This window comes from Aotus nancymaae, unplaced genomic scaffold (assembly GCF_030222135.1).
Source record: "Aotus nancymaae isolate 86718 unplaced genomic scaffold, 86718_ANA_hifiasm-v0.15.2.pri h1tg000062l, whole genome shotgun sequence".
In the NCBI taxonomy this organism is placed as follows: Eukaryota; Metazoa; Chordata; class Mammalia; order Primates; family Aotidae; genus Aotus; species Aotus nancymaae.
The window spans coordinates 5176452-5197199 of record NW_026988476.1 but is presented as its reverse complement, the minus strand read 5'-3'; the positions used below and the strand labels follow the sequence as shown (position 1 = coordinate 5197199).

The following is a 20748-nucleotide window of genomic DNA, read 5'->3' as shown; positions in this document are numbered from 1 at the left end:
GTTTCAGTTTATATTGAGCTAGATTAGCAAGTAAGTCCTATAGAAGTATGGAATAGTAGTAAGAATCTGGATTCTGGAGTTGATAAGACTTGAATTCAGGTCTTTCTGTTTCTGAACTGTATGGTTTGGGGCATACTACTTAATTAACCTCTCAGAGCCTCACTGGCTTCATCTGTAAACTGGTGATAAGTACTTCTTAGTTTGAGGTGAAAATTGCATAAGATGAGATGATTCCCTTAAAGCCCTTAGCACAATCCTTGATAAGTTGGAAACATGCATTAAATGTAAAGTATTACTCTGATAAAGATGATGACCATAGACTATTCTCTTAACTTCTACTACCATCCATAATTCATGACTCTAATCTGAAGGGGTTGAATAAAAAGATGTATTCCCAATTTGCCCACATTACCTCTTCAGCATCAACAGTCCGAGCACAGCAGTTCTCAACCTTGGCAGTCCATTAAATTACCTGAGTAGATTTTTAAACTCTCAATACCTGGGTCTCTCTATCCCAGAGACCTGGGGCCTGGATATGGCCCACGCACCAGTATGTTTCAAAAACCCTTCAGGTGATTCCACTGGGCAGCCAAGTTCTAGAACCACTATTCCAACACTAGGCCAGTGGTTTCAGATATAAAGGAAAATACATTCATTGCTTCTAAATAACAGTACTGTATGTAGAAACCTTTTATGGGTAAAATGCCATGAATTTGTTAGGAAGACATTAAAAAGAACACAGAAGACTTGAGACAAATGTTAGATATACGTGAGAAAAGGAATTACAAAACTAAAGATGTTCCTTGTACATTTTGTAAAGCATCTTAGAGAAGCTTGGGGCAGCTATACTGTAAGTATTTTTATAATGTTGATAAGAGGTAAAGGAAATGAAATTTTCTATCTGTTAGATGTGTTAATGGAAGCATGGAGATAGGTCAGCTGTCCAATTAGACAACTTTTTGAATTTTTTTTCTTTTTTGAAACAGAGTCTCACTCTGTCACCCAGGCTGGAGTGCAGTGGCATGATCTCAGCTCATTGCAGTCTCCGCCTTCCGGGTTCAAGCGATTCTCCTACTGCAACCTCCCGAGTAGCTGGGATTACAGGCACACACCACCATGCCTGGCTAATTTTTGTACTTTTAGTAGAGACAGGATTTTGCCATGTTGGCCAGTCTGTCTCGAACTCCTGACCTCAGGTGATTCCTGCCCAGCTCCCTCCCCCCGCCCCCCGCCCCCCGCCCCCAGCCTCCCAAAGTGCTGGGATTACAGGTGTGAGCAGCCACAACTGGCCTATGATTTTTTATTACACTATTGCTTTCCCAGATGATTCTCAAAAATAATTCCTTTTTTTTTTATTTAGCAGATCCATCAGCACATCAAAAATAATTCTTTACTTTTTATTTTTTAATGTTAAGGCCACGGCTGCAACAAAAATAATTATTTCTAATCATCAGTAATATAGCTTATCCCTATATGCATTTTAGGACTTTAAGAAGGATTTATAATGGTATTTTAGTTCATTAATGGTGTGTGAGTAGGGTATATAAGAAAAGTAGCTATTATCAAATCCAAAGAAAGAGCAGTGTGGTCTAAAGAGACGGACTGGACAAGGAGAGTCAGGAGGCCTGGATTCTAGTTCCTCAGCTTCAGTTTCCTCAGGTGCAAAATGGAGGAATTAACAGAGTGCCCAAAGGTTTCTTTCAGCTGTAAGTAATTACTGTCTCTCTGAGCCACCTATACCACTAAAGCCGTTCTTAAGTTAATCAGTCAATATTAATAGAAACTGCAGGAAAATTGTTCTAGCTAAACTTTAAAAACTTATATTTTGGGCCAGGTGCGGTGGCTCATGCCTGTAATCCCAGGACTTTGGGAGGCCAAGGCAAGTGGATCACCTTAGGTCAGGAGTTCCAGACCAGCCTGGCCAATATGGGGAAACCCCCATCTCTACTAAAAATACAAAAATTAGCTGGGTGTGGTGGCGGGTGCCATAATCCCAGCTACTTGGGATGCTGAGGCAGGAGAATCACTTGAACCCAGGAGTCGGAGGTTGCAGTGAGCTGAGATCATGCCACTGTACCCCAGCCTGGGCGACAGAGCGAGACTCTGTCTCAAAAATTAAAAATAAAAGTTATATTCCATAGTCATTTTTTTTTTTTTGATGGAGTTTCGCTCTTGTTGCCCACACTGGAGTACAATGGCATGATCTTGGCTCACTGCAACCTCTGCCTCCCGGGTTCAAGTGATTCTCCTGCCTCGGTCTCCTGAGTAGCTGGGATTACAGGAGTGCGCCACCACACCTGGCGAATTTGTATTTTTAGTAGAGACAGGGTTTCACCATATTGGGCAGGCTGGTCTTGAACTCCTGACCTCAAGTGATCCACCCACCTCAGCCTCCCAAAGTGTTGGCATTACAGGCATGAGCCACCACACCTGGCCCATAGTCTTGTTTTGTCTTTAATTCTAAGGCAGTATAACATGTCTCAAAACTGATATTTTAATCAAACTATGTATTGGTAGTATTAGATTAATATAGGTCCTGCCTAACTAGAATATTCACGTTTTACATTGGTGTCTTCATGCAGAAGGGTGACTAATGGAGATTTATGGGGTTGCCGCTTGAGACTGGCAAGGATATGTTGGAGCATGAATTCTCTGTTGCCCTTCAAATCATGCCTTTTGGATGACTTCATTTAGGACTGATCCTGGGGTCTTCCTTCTACATTTTATTCTAATATTTTCTACTTCTCTTTTTGCATTATATTACTCATGATCATCAGGACTAAACATAATTCTTGTATTGGTTGTATTTGCATCATCTCCTTCCTATAAGCTTATACATTTTTTGAAGCCAGAATACATTATTTATATTGTATCCCTTACCTGTGCTAGTACAGTGTCTTGGCACACAAAAGGAGTTTGATATATGTTTAATTAAATGTTTAAAAAATAATTTTGGCTGGGCATGGTGGCTCACACCTGTAATCCCAGCACTTTGGGAAACTGAGGTGGGTGGATTATGAGGTGAGGAGTTCAAGACCAGCCTGGTCAACATAGTGAAATCCCATCTCTGCTAAAAAAAAAAAAAATTAGCTGGGCATGGTGGCGTACGCCTGTATTCCCAGCAACTCATGAGGTTAAGGCAGGAGAATCACTTGAATTCAGGAAGCAGAGGTTGCGGTGAGCTGAGATTGCATCACTGCACTCCAGCCTGAGTGGCAGAGCAAGACTCCGTCTCAAATAAATAAATCCATAAATAAATTTAATATCATTGCTTTCTCTTTTTTGTGCCACTTTAGCTTTCACAATTTCCTTGACAATATTTCCAAAAAAATTTTTTTCACAAAGTCCTATGTCATGACAGTATCCTTTAACTACTTGCTGAATACAGCAATAAGCTTTTTATTCTCAAAAGCAAAGAAGTAATAATTAACAAAACAAGGAAGTAATCATGATACCAAAATATAGAAATAGGTCATAAGTTAGGTAAGCTTTTAGTTGTGAATGTATAGAATACTTTAAATGTTATTTGATGAGGTAGTTTAGGTATGATATTCATTTGATTAAGTATTATAAACACACTGAAACTAAACTTTCGAACATGTTCATTATAATTTTCTAAACTTACATTGTTCTGAAATAACAATGAACAATTGTGTATCATTAATTAAATGTCACAAATCATTAAAACAAACCCTATGTATATAATTCAGAGAAATTAGTTATGGTAGTATTTAAATTGAGTATGATCATGGGAAAACTAAGTATGATAGCTTTTGATGAAACAGAATAAAATTTTAAGTTAGTATAAGAAAACATCCAACTTAATCATTTGTATTTAATAATAAAATAACGACTTTTGACCATGATTTTAACAAAATAATTTAAATGACTTATCAAACAGTAAGATCTAATATAAATATTGAAGTATCAGAGAGAATTTCACCTGTGTTTAATTTAACTGTTAAGTTGGGATTCTGAGTTGTGAGGTGATGCTTCAATATAGGTTGAAAATTATCCATTCTCCCAGTCCCCCTTTTGAGTTTACCTTTGTGGGCTCTAAATTTTTCACCTGGTAAATCAATAAATACTTTCTAGGCAGGGAGTTCTAACTTATCATTCAGTATACTAGTTGGAGTCAGGGTTAAAACACGAAATCTTGGCCAGGTGCGGTGGCTCACGCCTGTAAGCCCAGCACTTTGGGAGGCTGAGGTGGGCGGATCACCTGAGATCAGGAGTTTGGGACCAACATGGTGAGACCTCTGTGTCCACTAAAAATACAAAAAAAAAATATAGCCGGGTGTGGTGCTTGGCGCCTGTAATCCCAGCTACTTGGGAGGTTAAGGCAGGAGAATCGCTTGAATCCGGGAGGCGGCGGTTGCAGTAAGCAGAGATCGCGCCACTGCACTCCAGCCTGGGCAACGAAGTGAGACTCTGTCTCAAAAAAATAAAATAAAAATAAAAAAAAAACCCACCAAATCTGTAAACTCTTAAAGAGTTTATCCAGATTAAAGTATGTACTTATCACTGAGAGCATTTTCAAACTTCTGTGACTTCAATACTTGTACAGTTAAGGTACATTTATAGTATTAATGAATTTTAAAACACCCAAAGAACAGTGCCTTTCACAAAGGTTTATTTTGCTAGCTGTATGAACAGTTAAGACCAGCCTGAAAGATAAAAAATAGTAACTCTTGATTTAGATTTCTTAAATTTTCTGCTCCAAACTGCAAAGGTACTTAAATTATAAGTTATAAAACTGATCCCACATTTTTTGTGTAATTATCGTTTCGCAGTATTGGTAATAAGAAATAACGTCTGTCGAATGACTATTCTTCAAACTTACTTTTAGACTCATTGTTACACACAAATTTGCAAATAAGCAAATGTTAAGGACTATATCAAAAAAGGTTTTAAAACATAGCTAGTGAAAATTCGAGTTCTAGTTTCTTAAATTCCATTGAATTCAAAGGTCACATGTTATGTACATTAAAATTGTTTTCCTAAATAAAAATTACTGATATGGGAAAATTGCTTTAGAATTTTCGCTAGTAAATCCATAATCCTTAAAATTCTAATTGAACATTGATCCTTAGCAAACATTTACAGCAGTGTAAATATTACTTTTTAAAGGTGCGTTAGTTTCAAGAATGTTGGGGTCCTACAGGCATGATGACACTTTGTAACATATACTTTTTTAAAAAAATCTTTTCCTCTGCTCCCTAAATCTCTGAAGTGCCGTAAGTATTAAAGAGAACTGATGTGAAGGTATCTTCTGTTCAAGCTGGATGTTTACACATGCAAAGTATTTTTGAAGATATGGATTCTAATTTGGAAGAAGAAACATAGCAAAAAATTTTATTTCTTATTATTTTCACATCTTTAAAATACAAGTTAAATCGCAATTGGAATCCCTTTTCCTATCGTGTAGTCAAACGTCGGTACCAGACTTGAAGGTTTTACTTTGTTAGCCATGTGTTTATGAACCCCCAGCGCTTTCCCTAGATCTTTTGGCTGATAATCTCAAACATGGAGGATGCTTCTGAATCTTCACGAGGGGTTGCTCCATTAATTAATAATGTAGCTCTCCCAGGCTCTCCGCTGTCTCTTCCTGTATCAGTGACAGGCTGTAAAAGTCATCGAGTAGCCAATAAAAAAAAAGGTAGAAGCGAGGAGTGAAAAGCTCCTCCCAACAGCTCTTCCTCCTTCAGAGCCGAAAGTAGATCAGAAACTTCCCAGGAGCTCCGAGAGGCGGGGAAGTGGCGGTGGGACGCGATTCCCCGCGCGGAGTCGGGCAGTGGCAGCGGGAGAAGCGGCGGCGGTCGGGGGCGCGGCGGGGCCGGAGAGAGGCGGTCTCCCGGGAGGACGGGGTCTCCCCTCGGTGCCTTTGTAGTGGCGAAGGTGGACAAGTGGCCGTCGGCGTGTTCGCAGGTGAGGGTCGCTCGGGAGCCGGCCGGCGCCGGCGGGGAAGTGGAGGCGACCCGGGAACAAAGCGTAGCAGCGCCGGGGTCCGCCCGCGGCGAGCGCCCTGGCGGCGTTGGGTCGGCCGGCTGCGCGCCGAGCACGTTGTGAGCCTGGCGGCGGCGACGGCCGGAGAGCCGGCCCTGGGGGAGGGGGCCGCCGCCGCTCCCGCACTGCCCCCCGCGGCGGGGCGTCCTGCCCCATTGTGAGCCGCGGCCGGGCGAGGGGAGGTCGGGCGCGTTCGGAGGGCAGGGGCGGCGTCGGCTCCGCTCGCTGGGAGCCCGGACGGCGGCAGGAACGAACACGGCTCCGGTAGCGGCCGCGGCGCGTCAGTCACACAAAAGGCAGCCGAGCTTCTTTCCCCGGCGCGCGGACCGGCCCACGCTGCCGCCGAGCGCTCCCCACCTTACCGGCTTTCCTTTCCCTCCAATTCTGATAGGGAAGCGGGGCCGGCGCAGGCGGCGGAGGGTCCGGGCGAGCCCGCGGGCGGACGGGAGATGCCGCTGCTACACCGAAAGCCGTTTGTGAGACAGAAGCCGCCCGCGGACCTGCGGCCCGATGAGGAAGTTTTCTACTGTAAAGTCACCAACGAGATTTTCCGCCACTACGAGTAAGAACTGGGCCGGGCGCGGGGCCGCGGGGGGGTGAGGGGACTCCCTCCCAGAGCCCTTTTGTCTCTCTCTCCTTTTCCTCGCCCCGGGCTTCTGGCGGGGCGACTGGAAGGTGACGGGTGGCCCCGGGCCCGCGGTTCTCTGCCTGCTAGTCTCGACCTGGAGAACGCGCGGGGCCAACTGGCGGCGGCGCTTGTGGGGAGAGCGGCTCGGTCCAGGCGGAGGAGGCTGGGGTCCCCGGCCGGCCGCGGGGACCGCTCCTGGCCGCTGCTGACGCCCTCCCGCCCTGTCGGCCGCGGGGCGGCGGAAACTCCCCGCCTCGCCCCTCCCCGCCGCGGCCACACGCGCACTCCGGGTCCAGTTCCGGGATCCCCGCCCGGCGGCCGAGGGGATCCCCGCTAGGGTCAGCGACGCGGGGCCGCGGTCCTTAGGCTGGGGAAGGGAATTCCTGCGGCGGTGGGCAGGAAGCGGCTGGGCTGGGCTTCGTGTTCTCGCTGGGAGTGGGGTCTGACGTTGGAGCTGCCTGGGGCAGGGGAGACAGGAGCGGAGTTAAGACTCGCTCTAGACGGGAAGGAGGGGGCGTCCCTACGGGCCCGGGGCTGAGGGCACTGGGCGCGAGAGCCTCCGCCGGGGCCTCCTGTCCCGCGCTGCTAGGCCTTGGAGTGCGACGCGAGCCGCGCTCTCTGTCACCGCCTCTTCTTGGTGACTAACTCTCGTCTCCGGGGAACTCAGCGTCTCCGCCCCCGGGAGACCAGTGAGGAAGAAGCTGCGGCTGGGCGAGGGGAAGAGGAAGGGAGAAGAAGCAGGGCCTTGGGTGCCCCTCGTTTTCACTTTCGCGTAGCCTGGAGCGCGGCGGTGGGTGTTGGGGGCGGGGGTTAAGACAAGTTCAACTCCAGACTCAGCCAGTCGCCTCTTTATCCCCCTGCGCATGTGGGCTGCCTGACATGTGCCACTCGCTATTGTTTTGATAAGAACGCGGAGCTGCTGCTGGTGTAGTTTCAGCGCCTACATTTTCAGCCCTTCGCCTGATTTATCCCAAAAGATCTTGTCCTGTGACAAGGGGGTGTGTTTTAGCGACTTGTGTTTAAACAGGATCTCTTAGTGAGAACCTGACTTGATTAATCACTCAGTGTGATCCTCTCTTTTTCTTATGCTTTACCTCTCCACTCAAAAGGAATCCCTTTGTGGCTTGGAAACCAAGTGTAATGCAGCCAAATAAAGTCGAGTGTAGGGAGGCACTTTTTCTGAGTGGGAGCTTGACTGAGGGAGGGTTTTGGGCAAACAACACCTGTCTAAGAAATGAATAGTGAGGTTAGAAAAGTTCCTTTCAGCATTTAAGTAAACCCTTTTCTTCAGCTCCACAGAAAGTTGCCCATTAAACATGTTATATCTAGAGAAGATAGAGTACTTGTCATCAGACAGTACATTTAAGTAGGAGTGCTCGTCTCACTCTCCTCCTGTAGAGACTTGTTTTGTTACTCAAAAACTAGTTAAGTAAACTTGGATTAGGTAATTGGACAAGGATTTTTTTTTTAAGGATTTTAAAGCTACAGTCCTTGCTAACAATTATGATCTTTAAAAAAACTAAGAGTACCAATAAAATAGTAAGTAAGCTTAAATTTCAAATTGTTTTCTTCTTCCATAAAAGCAGTCTTTTAAGAGGCTTTTCTCACTTTAGAAGATAGGATGAATATGGTTGTTATCTTTTGTGAATTAAACCCTCTTAATGCACTTTGGTTCTTGACCTGAATTACTCTGACCATGGAGAAATCTGAAATGCTGAAATACAGAAGATTTTTCGCATTTTAGAACTATCTATTTTCCACTATTTTTATTTATTATTTTGAGACAGGGTCTCTGTCGCTCAGGCTAGAGTGCAGTGGCGCAATTTTGGCTCACTGCAGCCTCAGCCTCCTGGGCTTAAACAATCTCCTCCACCCCCACCTTACCACTTTAGCCTCCTGAATAGCTGGGATTGCAGGTGCGTGCCACCACTCTGGCTAATTTTTGTATTTTTTGTAGAGATGAGGTTTTGCGGTGTTGCCCAGGCTGGTCTTGAACTCCTGAGTTCAAGTGATCTGCCTGCCTCAGTCTCCTAAAGTGCTAGGGTTGCAGGCGTGAACCACCACCTCCACCCGTATCTTCCATTAAGGAACTGATGCCGGGCACAGTGGTGCACGCCTGTAATCCTAGCATTTTGGGAGGCCGAGTCAGGTGGATCACGAGGTCGGGAGACTGAGACCATCCTGGCTAACATGGTGAAACCTCATCTCTACTAAAAATATAAAAAAATCAGCCGGGCGTGGTGGCACACGCCTGTAATACCAGCTACTCGGGAGTCTGAGGCAGGAGAATCGCTTGAACCCAGGAGGCGGAGGTTGCAGTGAGCCGAGATTGCGCCATTGCACTCTAGCCTGGGTAACGAGCGAAACTCCGTCTCAAAAAAAAAAAAAAAAAAAATTAAGGAACTATATCCTTTGTAGTCATAGGGCATTTAAACATTTTAAATAACTAGATTTTTATTTTCAATTTTTGTTTTTTCCCTTGTGCTGAAGTGGTAGGGCTTTTGGAAATTACAAGCAGTCCCAGGGAGATTATTGGTTTGGAAGCAAAGGTATTTGATCATTTACCCTGAATTAAGCAGTATTGTTGATGTTCTTAGGTTTCTATGACTGAACGAAAAGAATTTTGACAAAATTGGAAGAAGACTCCATTATGTTAAATTTTGAATTACTTTGTTTCCCATAAATGATTACAAATAGATCTTTCCAAAAATACATTCCTGGTACATTGTATATGGTGGTCTGTAGTATGGTAATCTGACCTTTGGAACAACTCTGGAAAAACTCGGAAGGAAACCTCTGCAGGCCACTGTTACACTGCATATGGGATAGCCACCCCAAAACAAACAAACAACAACAAAAAAAGCACCTGTTTTCACTTGTTAAATCATCAACTGGTTTGTGTGAATTTGTTTGAAGACTAGCCTTTTAGTGTATTATTTTGAATATTTTTCTTCTGTATTTCTCTGAAGACCACTATGCTCACTTATTTGCTTGCATTTTTTATTTCTTGAATATGTTTCTCTGATCAGTCTAAAAAAGGTTTTCTACACCTTCTAGCCTTATTCACTTCCCAACACAATACAAAGTAACTTGCCTGTAATCGTAGTTAGTAGAGGTTGCCAGTGACTTTTTTTTTTTTTTTTTTTGAGTTGGAGTTTCGCTCTTGTTGGCCAGGCTGGAGTGCAGTGGTGCAATCTTGGCTCACTGCAACCTCTGCCTTCTGGGTTCAAGCAATTCTTCTGCCTCAGCCTCCTGAGTAGCTGGTATTACAGGCGTCCGCCACCATGCCTGGCTAATTTTTTATATTTTTAGTAGAGACAGGGTTTCACCATGTTGGGCAGACTGGTCTTGAACTCCTTACCAAAGGTGATCCGCCTGCCTCTGCCTCCCAAAGTGCTGGGATTACAGGTGTGAGCCACTACACCTGGCCACCAGTGACCTTTCAATTGCTAAATAGTTTTCTGTCTCTATCTTACTTGATGTAATAGTCTGCTTCCTTTTTGTCCTTCTAAGCAGCAATGGCCACTCCCTCCATTTTATCTAGTGTGGCATCTCCTGTTATTGCCTTGTCATGCAATGTATTTGTTGCCTCACTTTTTTTTTAATTTCTGAGATGGAGTCTTGTACTGTCACCCAGGCTGGAGTGCAGTGGCACGATCTTGGCTCACTGCAACCTCTGCCTCCCAGGTTCAAGCAGTTCTTTGCCTCAGCCTCCCAAGTCGCTGGGATTACAGGCGCTCACCACAACGGCCAGATAATTTTTATATTTTTAGTAGAGACGAGGTTTCATCATGTTAGCCAGGATGGTCTCAATCTCCTGACCTTGTGATACACTGGCCTCAGCCTCCCAATGTACTAGGATTACAGGCGTGAGCCACCGCACCTGGCCTGTTTCCTCACATTTTGTCTTCTGCAAGAACCTGAACTCTTTGAGACAGCGACAATGAACAGGATGCATCCTCAGTGATTATAGAGCACAAACCTCTTACTACATTCTTCTTAACTAATTGCTAACTCTTGTTTGACCTGCTTTCATAGGTAAAGAAGACTCAACAGCACATCAGCTATAGGCAAATGCATAAGCTGAGGTGCATAATTTAACCTCTTAAATATGATTTATTCTGGTTGGGTGTGGTGACTCATGCCTATAATCCGAGCATTTTGGAAGGCCAAGATGGGAGGATCACTTGGGGCCAGGAGTTTGAGATCAGCCAGGTCAAAACAGTAAGACCCTTGTTTCTACAAAAATAAAAATGTTCTGCAATTTTGTCTAGCTGACAACAATTTTGTTTATTTTTGGCTGTGGATTGTTAAAAAATGGAACAGTCAGATCTGAATACCAGAAATTCTAGACTTGAGGGATAGGAAAATGATTTGTTGTATTACCTAGTGATTTAATCTGATCAATAACTTTTTTTTAGCCATGTAGGCACTTGGAATTGGGATATATTTCCCATCTTTGAATGAGTCCAGCCTTCCATACAAAATGTATGACTGTTTCACAACATCACTAACAGGTGGTCCAAATTATGTTTCACCCTGGCTTTTCATTGAAAGAGGTTTGACTAGCTTTTAAAGCATCCTGTTTTCATTGTTCAAATGCCCTTCCTTGTTAATAAGTCAATCCTTCCAGCAGCCTCTTTTTAGAGATAAGGAAACTGAAGTTGGGGTGGGGAGTAAATCCAAGATTACAGTGTCTAAAATTATTTAGTAAGTGTTAATTGTTAGAATCTAATATCATGATTCTAGAATTCATGTTCTTTTTACTGTTTACTATCACACAGTGCTTATTATGGAAAATTCTTCCTAATATTTATTGAAGTATGCACTAAGAAAATAAGGGCATTGCCAGGAATTTAAACTGGCTGCCTAGATCTTTATGTAGATACCACTGTACTGTCTGCTTAGACATTTGTTTTTTTACTATACCCCAAGTGATTAAGCTCTAGGTATTAAATGGACGCACCAGAACACCATCAATTTGTAATGGGGAAGAATGTTTTTCGTACTGAACAATTTCTATACTAATGGTCAGTTATGTGTGAAATCTAGTTATAATCAAAGGCTATTTGGTGAGCATGGGGTTTTCAAAGAAAGTTGGATAATTTTCATAGCTAGTGTCTTATTTATTTATTTATTTTTAAAATGGGGTTTCTCCATGTTGGTTAAGCTGGTCTCAAACTTCCAACCTCAGGTGATCCACCCGCCTTAGCCTCCCAAAGTGCTGGGATTACAGGCGTGAGCCACCATGCCTGGCCAGCTAGTGTCTTTAAATGAGATGTTTAGCTCCTCTTTAAGGAATAAGCCTGCCACATAGTCCTGATACTTGGATCCCTGAGTCCTTTTTTTCCTGGATGGTATAGCAGAAATTCCTAAATGCTTTTCTTTTTGAGTTTTTCTTTCATCTACATAGCAGACTACTGTGTTTTAAATGATTCCTTTCTTCAGAGTCCCTGGCTCAAGCGATTCTCCTGCCTCAGCCTCCCGAGTAGCTGGGATTACAGGCACATGCCACCACACCCAGCTAATTTTTGTATTGTTAGTAGAGACAGGGTTTCTCCATGTTGTCCAGGATGTTCTCAGACTCCTGACCTCATGATCCACCTGCCTTGGCCTCCCAAAGTGCTGGGATTACAGGTGTGAGCCACCGAGCCTGGCCAGTAGAATTTGTTGTTTCCTACACTTGCCCTCAGGAGCTGACAAGAAGAAATACCTTTAGATGTTTGAGATAGTTCTGTCTCTTTCTGCTCCCATTCCCAATGTCTAACTTTCTCTCAGGAAAACATGTTTCTCTGACATTGTTTCTCTACCATACTGGTTATTACTAGGATTTCTCTGCCCATGTGGTACCTGTACAATAAGAATTGATACTCTTTATTGAGTACACTTACATTTTAGGGGCATTTATTTGCTGAGAATTATCTCATTTGATTTTCACATTAACATTCATAGAGGAGCCAAATTCAGAGAGGTTGTGTAACTTATCCAAAGTTACGTTCTTTTTTTTTTTTAAAGACAGGGTTTCACTGTGTTGGTCAGGCTGGTCTTGAGCTCCCAACCTCAGGTGATCCGCCTGCCTTGGCCTCCAAAGTGCTTGGATTACAGGCATGAGCCACCACACCCGGCCTCAAAGTTGCATTCTTAAAGTAAAGCTGGGATTCAGACATTTTTCTCTCTCCTTCATATATATATGTATTTCTCCTTCATATTTATATGTATATGTATATATATGCTCTATATATAGCTCTATATGTATATCTATATATAGAATGTATACATATACATATATATATGTATATATATACAAGGGCCAAAAAACACGCTCTTTCTCTATATAGATATGTATTCTCTCTCTCTATATATATATAGCTCTCTATCTATAGCTCTCTATAGAGATATATATATCTATATACAGCTCTCTCTATATATAGAGATATATATAGAGAGAGAGAGAGAAAGAGAGAGAATGTATGTTTTTTGGCCCTTAAGTAGAGTACACTTTGTTTTTATCTGAATTGTACTCAGTTTCTGATTTTTATGTCACAATTTAATCTTCTACTAGGTTTTTAGTTTTCTCAGTACCTAACGAGTTAATAGTATGTTGCACTTTGTTCCTCAGTTTGTTCACCAGAGTGTTAGTTGACTTATATTACAAGTGTGTTCTTAAAAAGTACCTTGTAACTCTGCAATTTTTCCTAATGAAATATTGGTAAAGAGGAAGGGTCACCAAATTTTTCCCGTAAAGGGCCAGATAATCAGTATTTTTGGCTTTGCTTGGCCATAGGGTCTCTTTTTCCTATCTAGCTGTGCAAATGTAGTGAGAAAGCAGTTACTGACAACACCTAAAAATATGGGTATAGTCGTGTTCCCAAAAAACTACAAAAATGGGTGGAGGGCAGGATTTGGTCTCTGGGCCAGTAGGATGCCCACTTTTAGTGAAGAGGATGATTGAAGGAGTGCAGTCATAAATCTTGACATTAATAACCTGTATTAACCTAAATTTACATCCATATAAAAATATTTTGGATGTTATTTTTGCTCACAGTAGTAAAATGTGCTTCTTGTAAGTTTCATTAGTTATAGTCTTACAATGTGGAAATTGAAGAAGCATTGTAACCAACCCCCTAGAGCTCAGTATTAACAAACTCTGCACATTTAAATGTCTATGATAAATGGGTCAAGTGTGAGCAGAATTACTAAAGTGGGAGAAAGTGAAGGTGTATGATGTTAGAGATGGTGCTGTGGGGTTATGAGTAGGGGAGAGATGACCCTTGGACTTTTCTCCCTTGCGTTAAAATTGCCACTGTGGTAGAGTGTGTCCTGCCTCCTTAGGGTAGGTCTTTCTGCAGAGTAAAGCTATAATGTAACAATAACTTTGTAAATAGACACAAAGTAAACAAATGGCACAAACATTTTGTAAGAGATAGTAGGAACCTTTGGGTATAAAAGGGCAGCTATACATCACTGGTTGTGGCAGTTGTGCCATTGCTCTCCTTGGTATTTTTAGGCAGTGTTAAATCTAGTGTTTGTTGCAACTCACTTTGCACTTAGTTGTTCCCTGCCGCGGCATGAATATCCCATGCATGGCCTACTCAGTACCCCAGGCACTTAGTTGCTGTGGCTAGAGCTCTGCTGTCCAGAACAGGAGCCATTACTTGGCCAGATGGGTTATTAAGCACTGGAAATGTGATTAGTCCAAATTAAGATAGCAAACATAAAATATACATTGGATTTTTTTTTTGAGACCGAGTCTCACTCTGTTGCCCAGGCTGGAGTGCAGTGGCATGATCTCGGCTCACTGCAACCTTTGCTTCCTGGGTTCAAACAATTCTCCTGCCTCAGCCTCCCAAGCAGCTAGGACCATAGATGCATGCCAACATGCCCAGCTAATTTTTTTGTATTTTTAGTAGAGATGGGGTTTCACTGTGTTAGCCAGGATGGTCTCAATTTCCTGACCTCATTATCCACCCACCTTGGCCTCCCAAAATGCTGGCGTGAGCCACTGAGCCTGGCAAATTTATTTTTTTTAAAGAAGAATGTAAGTAAAATATCTCAATATTTAAAATGTTGATTACATACTGAAATGAAATTATTTTGTGATATACTGGGTTATTTTTATTTTTAAATTTTTTAATGTGACCAGTAGAAAGTTTAAAATTATACATGTGACTGACCATTCTATTTCTACTAGCACTGGTTTATAGACTAATGTATAAGATATTTAGATTTGAAGTATAATTTTCTTGAGCAGTACTAAGTAATGTTTAAGTTATTAGAAGTATGCTTCATGTGATGGATATCCCAATTACTCTGATTTGATCATTACACATTGGATACAGGTATCAATATGTACAACTATTATATATCAATTTTTTAAAAGAGGAAAAAAGTACACCTGATATACATTATGTGTTAGCTGTGTATTAACTTGAGAAGCTAAATCTTACAGATGTGTTTGTTTAACATATAAAGTTAGAACTTTTTTTTTTCTTTCTTTTTTTATTTTTTGAGACAGGGTCTTACTCTGTCACACTGGCTAGAGTGCAATGGTGTGATCTGCTCACTGCGATCTCTGCCTCCTGAGCTAGAGTGCTCCTCCTGCCTCAGCCTCCTGAGTATCTAGGACTACAGGCATGTGCCATCACGTGGACCTGGCTACTTTTTATATTTTTAGTAGAGACTGGGTTTTGCCATGTCACCCAGGCTGGTCTTGAGCTTCTGGACTTAAGCATTCCTCCTGCCTCAACCTTCCAAAGTGATGGGATTACAGATGTGAGCCACCATGCCCAACCTAGAACTTTTTTTAAGAAACAGCGCTGTGCTCTGTCACTCAGGCTGGAGTGCAGTGGTGTAATCGTAGCTCACTGCAGCCTTGAACTCCTGGGTTCAGGTGGTCTTCCCACCTCAGCTTCCTGAGTAGCAAGGACTATAGATGTACACCACCTGACTAAGTTTTTTCTTCAGTTTTTGGTGGAGACAGGATCTGACTTTATTGCTCAGTCTGGTCTCAAACTTCTGGCTTCAAGTGATCCTCCTTCCTCAGCCTGCTGAAGTGCTGGGATTACAGGCATGAGCCATCCTGTCCGGCTAAGACCTACCTGTTAACATCACTTCCCCCAGAAACAGTTCTAGTATTTTTTAAAATCTTTTTTTTGCCCTCTGAGTTCTTCCCTTCCCTTTCTCCGAATTCTTAGGATATCTGCCTTCTGTCTTATAAGGATAACTGCTTTTTATTTTGTATTTTTGATGATGTACACCCATTATTTCCTGTACTAAACCATACTTCAAAAGGATCTTTGTACTGAATTAAGAGCCATATAACTTGGCATATGCATGTTATTTCTGTAGATCTCATTTATGTTAAGGTATGATTAATGTCTCTTGCTTTATTTCCATAGATAACTTTTTTTAAAGTTGTTCTATAGACATGTACAAAAGGTAACAATCTAAATGGAATTGTCCCAGATTTTTGGAGATCAAACTAATGCAGAGAAAACCTACACAGATAGATGTGCTAACCAGGAAATAGGCCATATAGCAATTTAAGTGCTTTTAGAATGATGGAAGAAGTGAATATTTCAGGAAGGAGAAAAAATTGAAGAATAATGAATCATATGGTTACATATAATAATGAAAAGTAGACCAAAGTATAACGGAGGAAAAAATTTTACCTGTATCTTACCACTTAGTGGCAGCCATTGTTAACCCTTTTGCATATGTGTAACCATATACATATATATATGTGTGTGTGCATATATATGTATATATACAAGCAAATATATATATATACGTATATACACATATTGGCTGGACACGGTGGCTCACGCCTGTAATCCCAGCACTGGGAGGCCGAGGCAGGCAGATCAGGAGTTAGGAGTTCGAGACCAGCCTGACCAACATGGAGAAACCCTATCTCTACTAAAAATACAAAAAATTAGCTGAGTGCGGTTGCACATGCCTGTAATCCCAGCTACTCGGGAGACTGAGGCAGGAGAATTGCTTGAACCTGGGAGATGGAGGTTGCAGTGAGCTGAGGTTGTGCCATTGCACTCCAGCCTGGGAGACAAGAGTGAAACTCCTCAATTTTTTTTTTTTTTTTTTTTTTTTTTTTTTTTACAGACAGTCTTACTCTTGCACAGACTGGAGTGCAGTTGCATGATTATGGCTCACTGTAGCCTTGAACTCCTGGACTCAAGCGATTCTCCCACCTTGGCCTCTGGAGTAGCTGGAATTACAGGTTCATGCCACCATAGCAAGCTAACTTTTTACATCTTAAAAATATTTTATTGCAAAATGGTATATGAATAATGCTCATTATAAAAATTTAAACAGGGCCGGATATGGTGGCTGGCTCACGCCTCTAATCCCAGCACTTTGGGAGGCTGATGTGGTGATTGCTTGAGGCCAGGAGTTTGAGACCAGCCTGGCCAACATGGTGAAACCCCATCTCTATTAAAAATATAAAAATTAGCCAGGCATAGTGGTATGCACCTGTAGTCCCAGCTACTTGGGAGGCTGAGGCACAAAAATTGCTGGAACCAGGGAGGTAGAAGTTGTAGTGATCTAAGATCGTGCCACTGCACTCCAGCCTGAACAACAGAGTAAGACTCTGTCTTGAAAAAGTAAATACATAAATAAAAATAAAAATTCAAATAGGCTGGGCATGGTGCCTCATTCCTGTAATCCCAACACTTTGGGAGGCCGAAGTAGGAAGATAGCTTGAGCCCAGGAGGTTGAGACCACCCTGGGCAACATAGTACGATCCCATTTTTACCCCCTCAAAAAAATTAGGTGAGTGTCCTAATGCGTACCTGTAGTCCCACCTATTGAGGAGGCTGAGGCAAGACAGACTTCTTGATCCTAGGTGATTGTACCATTGCCCTGCAGTCTGGACAACAGAGTGAGACTCTCAAAAAAAAAAAAAAAAAAAAATTAAACAATATAGAAGTATTTAGAATCACAAAAAAAAGTTTTTCTTTTCCTTCCTTCCCAGTTTCTCTTTTCTCTATAGGGAATATCTTTTTGTAGTATGTATATAAATACATACATTTCTGTGATTATTATAATTAATGTACATGGGATTGTATATTCATTGATTTGTGTTTGTCCTACCCATTATGCCGTAGAAATCTTTCTGTAATATAGATCTCTTGCATTTTAAAAGAAAATGGATAGAATTCTTGAAAATAAGTAAATGCTCTTATTAAGGAATTCCAGCAGAATAGAAGAGCACTGAATAGAATGGTTCCCCAGTCTTATCCCTAATCCCTGTTACCTTGATTTTTGTATGACATTCCAGAAATCTATGCTTCTATAGGTACCTTTTATTTTCTTTCCTTTTTCTCTTTTCCTCTTTTTTTTTTTTTTTTAAACACAAATGAGATCATCATATAGTTTCAAGAAAATACAGGAGCGATCAAACTGGAAATAGGTATTTTTTTCTATTAACAGTAATAGAAATGTTCATTAAGAACTTTAATTATACCCTTTAATGACTGCTTTTTCATTATATAAAGTGCTAATTTATTTCGCTTTTCTCTTATTGTTAAATGCTTAAATCTTTCAGTTTTTCACAATTATGTGGAAGACTTTAAAAAATTTATAGGGCCGGGTGCGGTGGCTCACGCTTGTAATCCCAGCACTTTGGGAGGCCGAGGCGGGTGGATCACGAGGTCAAGAGATCGAGACCATCCTGGTCAACATGGTGAAACCCCGTCTCTACTAATACAAAAAATTAGCTGGGCATGGTGGCGCGTGCCTGTAATCCCAGCTACTCAGGAGGCTGAGGCAGGAGAATTGCCTGAACCCAGGAGGCGGAGGTTGCGGTGAGCCGAGATCGCGCCATTGCACTCCAGCCTGGGTAACAAGAGCGAAACTCCGTCTCAAAAAAAAAAAAAAAAAAAAAAAAAAAAAAATTTATAGTTAAGTGCTTGAATTGACTTCAGAGTTCTGACTGCCTTGGAACAAAAACATTAAATTTTTAAAAAAGTTGAATTTATTCACTTTGACTTCCAGTTTCAAAACTGATGGAACTCAAAGTCTAGTTTTGAACAATGTGCCTTTAAATTGCAAAATGTAAATATTTAGTTTATGTTTTTCTTATGTTTGTATTAATGTTTATAAGTTGATCAGTTACCAAATTCTTAAGTTCTGTGAGTCTAAATAAAATATTGCATTAAAGGCACAAAAAGAAGCTGATAAGCCTGTGAGCTTTTAATGTAAAATTTGTGAAATGATAGGTAATGGGTTTTTGTTTTTGTTTTTTAATCAGTGACTTTTTTGAACGAACCATTCTGTGCAACAGCCTTGTGTGGAGTTGTGCTGTGACGGGTAGACCTGGACTGACATATCAGGAAGCACTTGAGTCAGAAAAAAAAGCAAGACAGAATCTTCAGAGTTTTCCAGAACCACTAATTATTCCAGTTTTATACTTGACCAACCTTACCCATCGTTCACGCTTACATGAAATTTGTGATGATGTCTTTGCATATGTCAAGGATCGATATTTTGTTGAAGAAACTGTGGAAGTCATTAGGAACAATGGTGCAAGGTAAAGTACTTTTAATTTTTCCTCTTGGTAAGTTTATATTCACATTGCTCAAAATTCAAAACACACAAAATGGTGACCTAAGGAATCTTTCCTTTTAGTACGCTCCCACTATCCTATTAACCCATAGATAGCCCTGGTGTTAGCTGTTTCTTATATATCTTTCCAAAGCCAGTTTATACATATGCCACCAAAAACATGTACATGCATGTGTCTGTGTGTGTATATATAACATGTGTCTTATGTAACAAACATACATACACAAATTCCTTCTCTTTTTAATGCAAAAGAACATATATTCTCTAAATCCCTTTCCACTTAAAAGATCTTGAAGGTTAGTCCATTGTTACATATACCACCTTCCTTCTCTTTAATTTACTGTATAATAAAGTCCCATTATGTGGAAGTTCCATCTTTAAGAGTAGAAATTCTTAACTAATGATATCTCCTGTGTCCTCATTATGTCATCTAATAGTTTAAATATGCCTGTATTTCTTGATTGGTTTTAGTGTTTATTTAACAAAACCAGGATTGAGTTTTATATACTCCACTAAGTTCTCTTTCTTTTATACTTCTTCACACTGCTTAATTGAGATATAATGTTACACTTCTTTTTTTTTTGAGACAGAGTTTCGCTCTTGTTGCCCAGGCTGGAGGACAATGGCATGATCTTGGCTCACTGCAACCTCTGCCTCCCAGGTTCAAGCAATTCTCCTGCCTTAGCCTCCCGAGTAGCTGGGATTACAGGCATTCGCCACCATGCCCGGCTAATTTTTGTATTTTTAGTAGAGATGGGATTTCTCCATGTTGGTCAGGCTGGTCTTGAACTCCCAACCTCAGGGTGATCTGCCTACCTCAGCCTCCCAAAGTGCTGGGATTACAGGTGTGACCCACCGCACCTGGCCCACTTCTCCGTTATATAGTATACAAATGTAGTGTTAGTGTTCTTCTCTTTTACCTAGGTCTTCAGGAATAGAGTGGATTTTTCATATATGAAAATTGAAAATGATATCTATGGCAGTAAATTAAAAATTATCAGTGTTTTCCTAAAGTCTTAAGCTTTGTGATTGGCTAGTCACTGACGTTTATTATATTAACCTTTATAAGCATTAAAACTTTTTGTAGCCTCTTGACTCTAGGGTATTAACTGCTTTTTGGATGCCCTGCCCCATTAATGACCTGAATACTATTTTTTTTTCTGGATTTTAAACTTTAGAAGCCAAAAATTATTTAATTATGTTGTTACTATTATCTTATTTGGAAGATCATTACAAGTTTATATGTAACTTTAGAATTAATGTCTAATAAATTAATATCCATTTTCATTGTTAGGTGCTACCCTACTTGAATCTTTTTTTTTGTTTGATACAGAGTCTCACTCTGTCACCCAGGCTGGAGTGCAATGATGTGCCCTCAGCTCACCGCAACCTCTGCCTCCCAGGTTCAAGTGATTCTCCTGCCTCAGCCTCCAAAGTAGCTGGAATTACAGGCACCCACCACCACACCCAGCTAATTTTTATATTTTTAGTAGAGACAGGATTTCACCATGTTGGCCAGGCTGGTCTCA

At 41.4% G+C, this 20748-nt stretch overlaps 2 protein-coding genes across 4 annotated transcripts in view; one reads left to right on the top strand and one right to left on the bottom strand.

Annotated features, from left to right (window-relative positions):
* Nucleotides 1-3970: 3970 nt before the first annotated feature.
* On the bottom strand, nt 3971-6871 carry LOC135270418 (proline-rich protein HaeIII subfamily 1-like). Its single transcript, XM_064365789.1, has one exon. It carries the CDS (start codon nt 6160-6162, stop codon nt 5722-5724), a length of 441 nt encoding a protein of 146 aa, XP_064221859.1. The 5' UTR covers nt 6163-6871; the 3' UTR covers nt 3971-5721.
* BAZ1A (bromodomain adjacent to zinc finger domain 1A) overlaps nt 6421-20748 on the top strand; it is a 112877-nt gene continuing 98549 nt past the window's right edge. For 2 of the 3 annotated variants that reach the window (XM_012468772.2, XM_064365785.1), the window contains exons 1-2: nt 6421-6568; nt 18906-19184. In XM_012468772.2, the coding sequence (XP_012324195.2) occupies nt 6456-6568; nt 18906-19184 (392 nt within the window). In that variant the 5' untranslated portion in view covers nt 6421-6455. The remainder of the gene's footprint in view (nt 6569-18905; nt 19185-20748) is intronic. The other variant, XM_012468795.2, reaches the window with a different exon arrangement.

Bases quoted from the DNA above. Each gene is read 5' to 3' on its own strand.
- LOC135270418 (XM_064365789.1), bottom strand. From the start codon at position 6,162: ATGGGGCAGGACGCCCCGCCGCGGGGGGCAGTGCGGGAGCGGCGGCGG.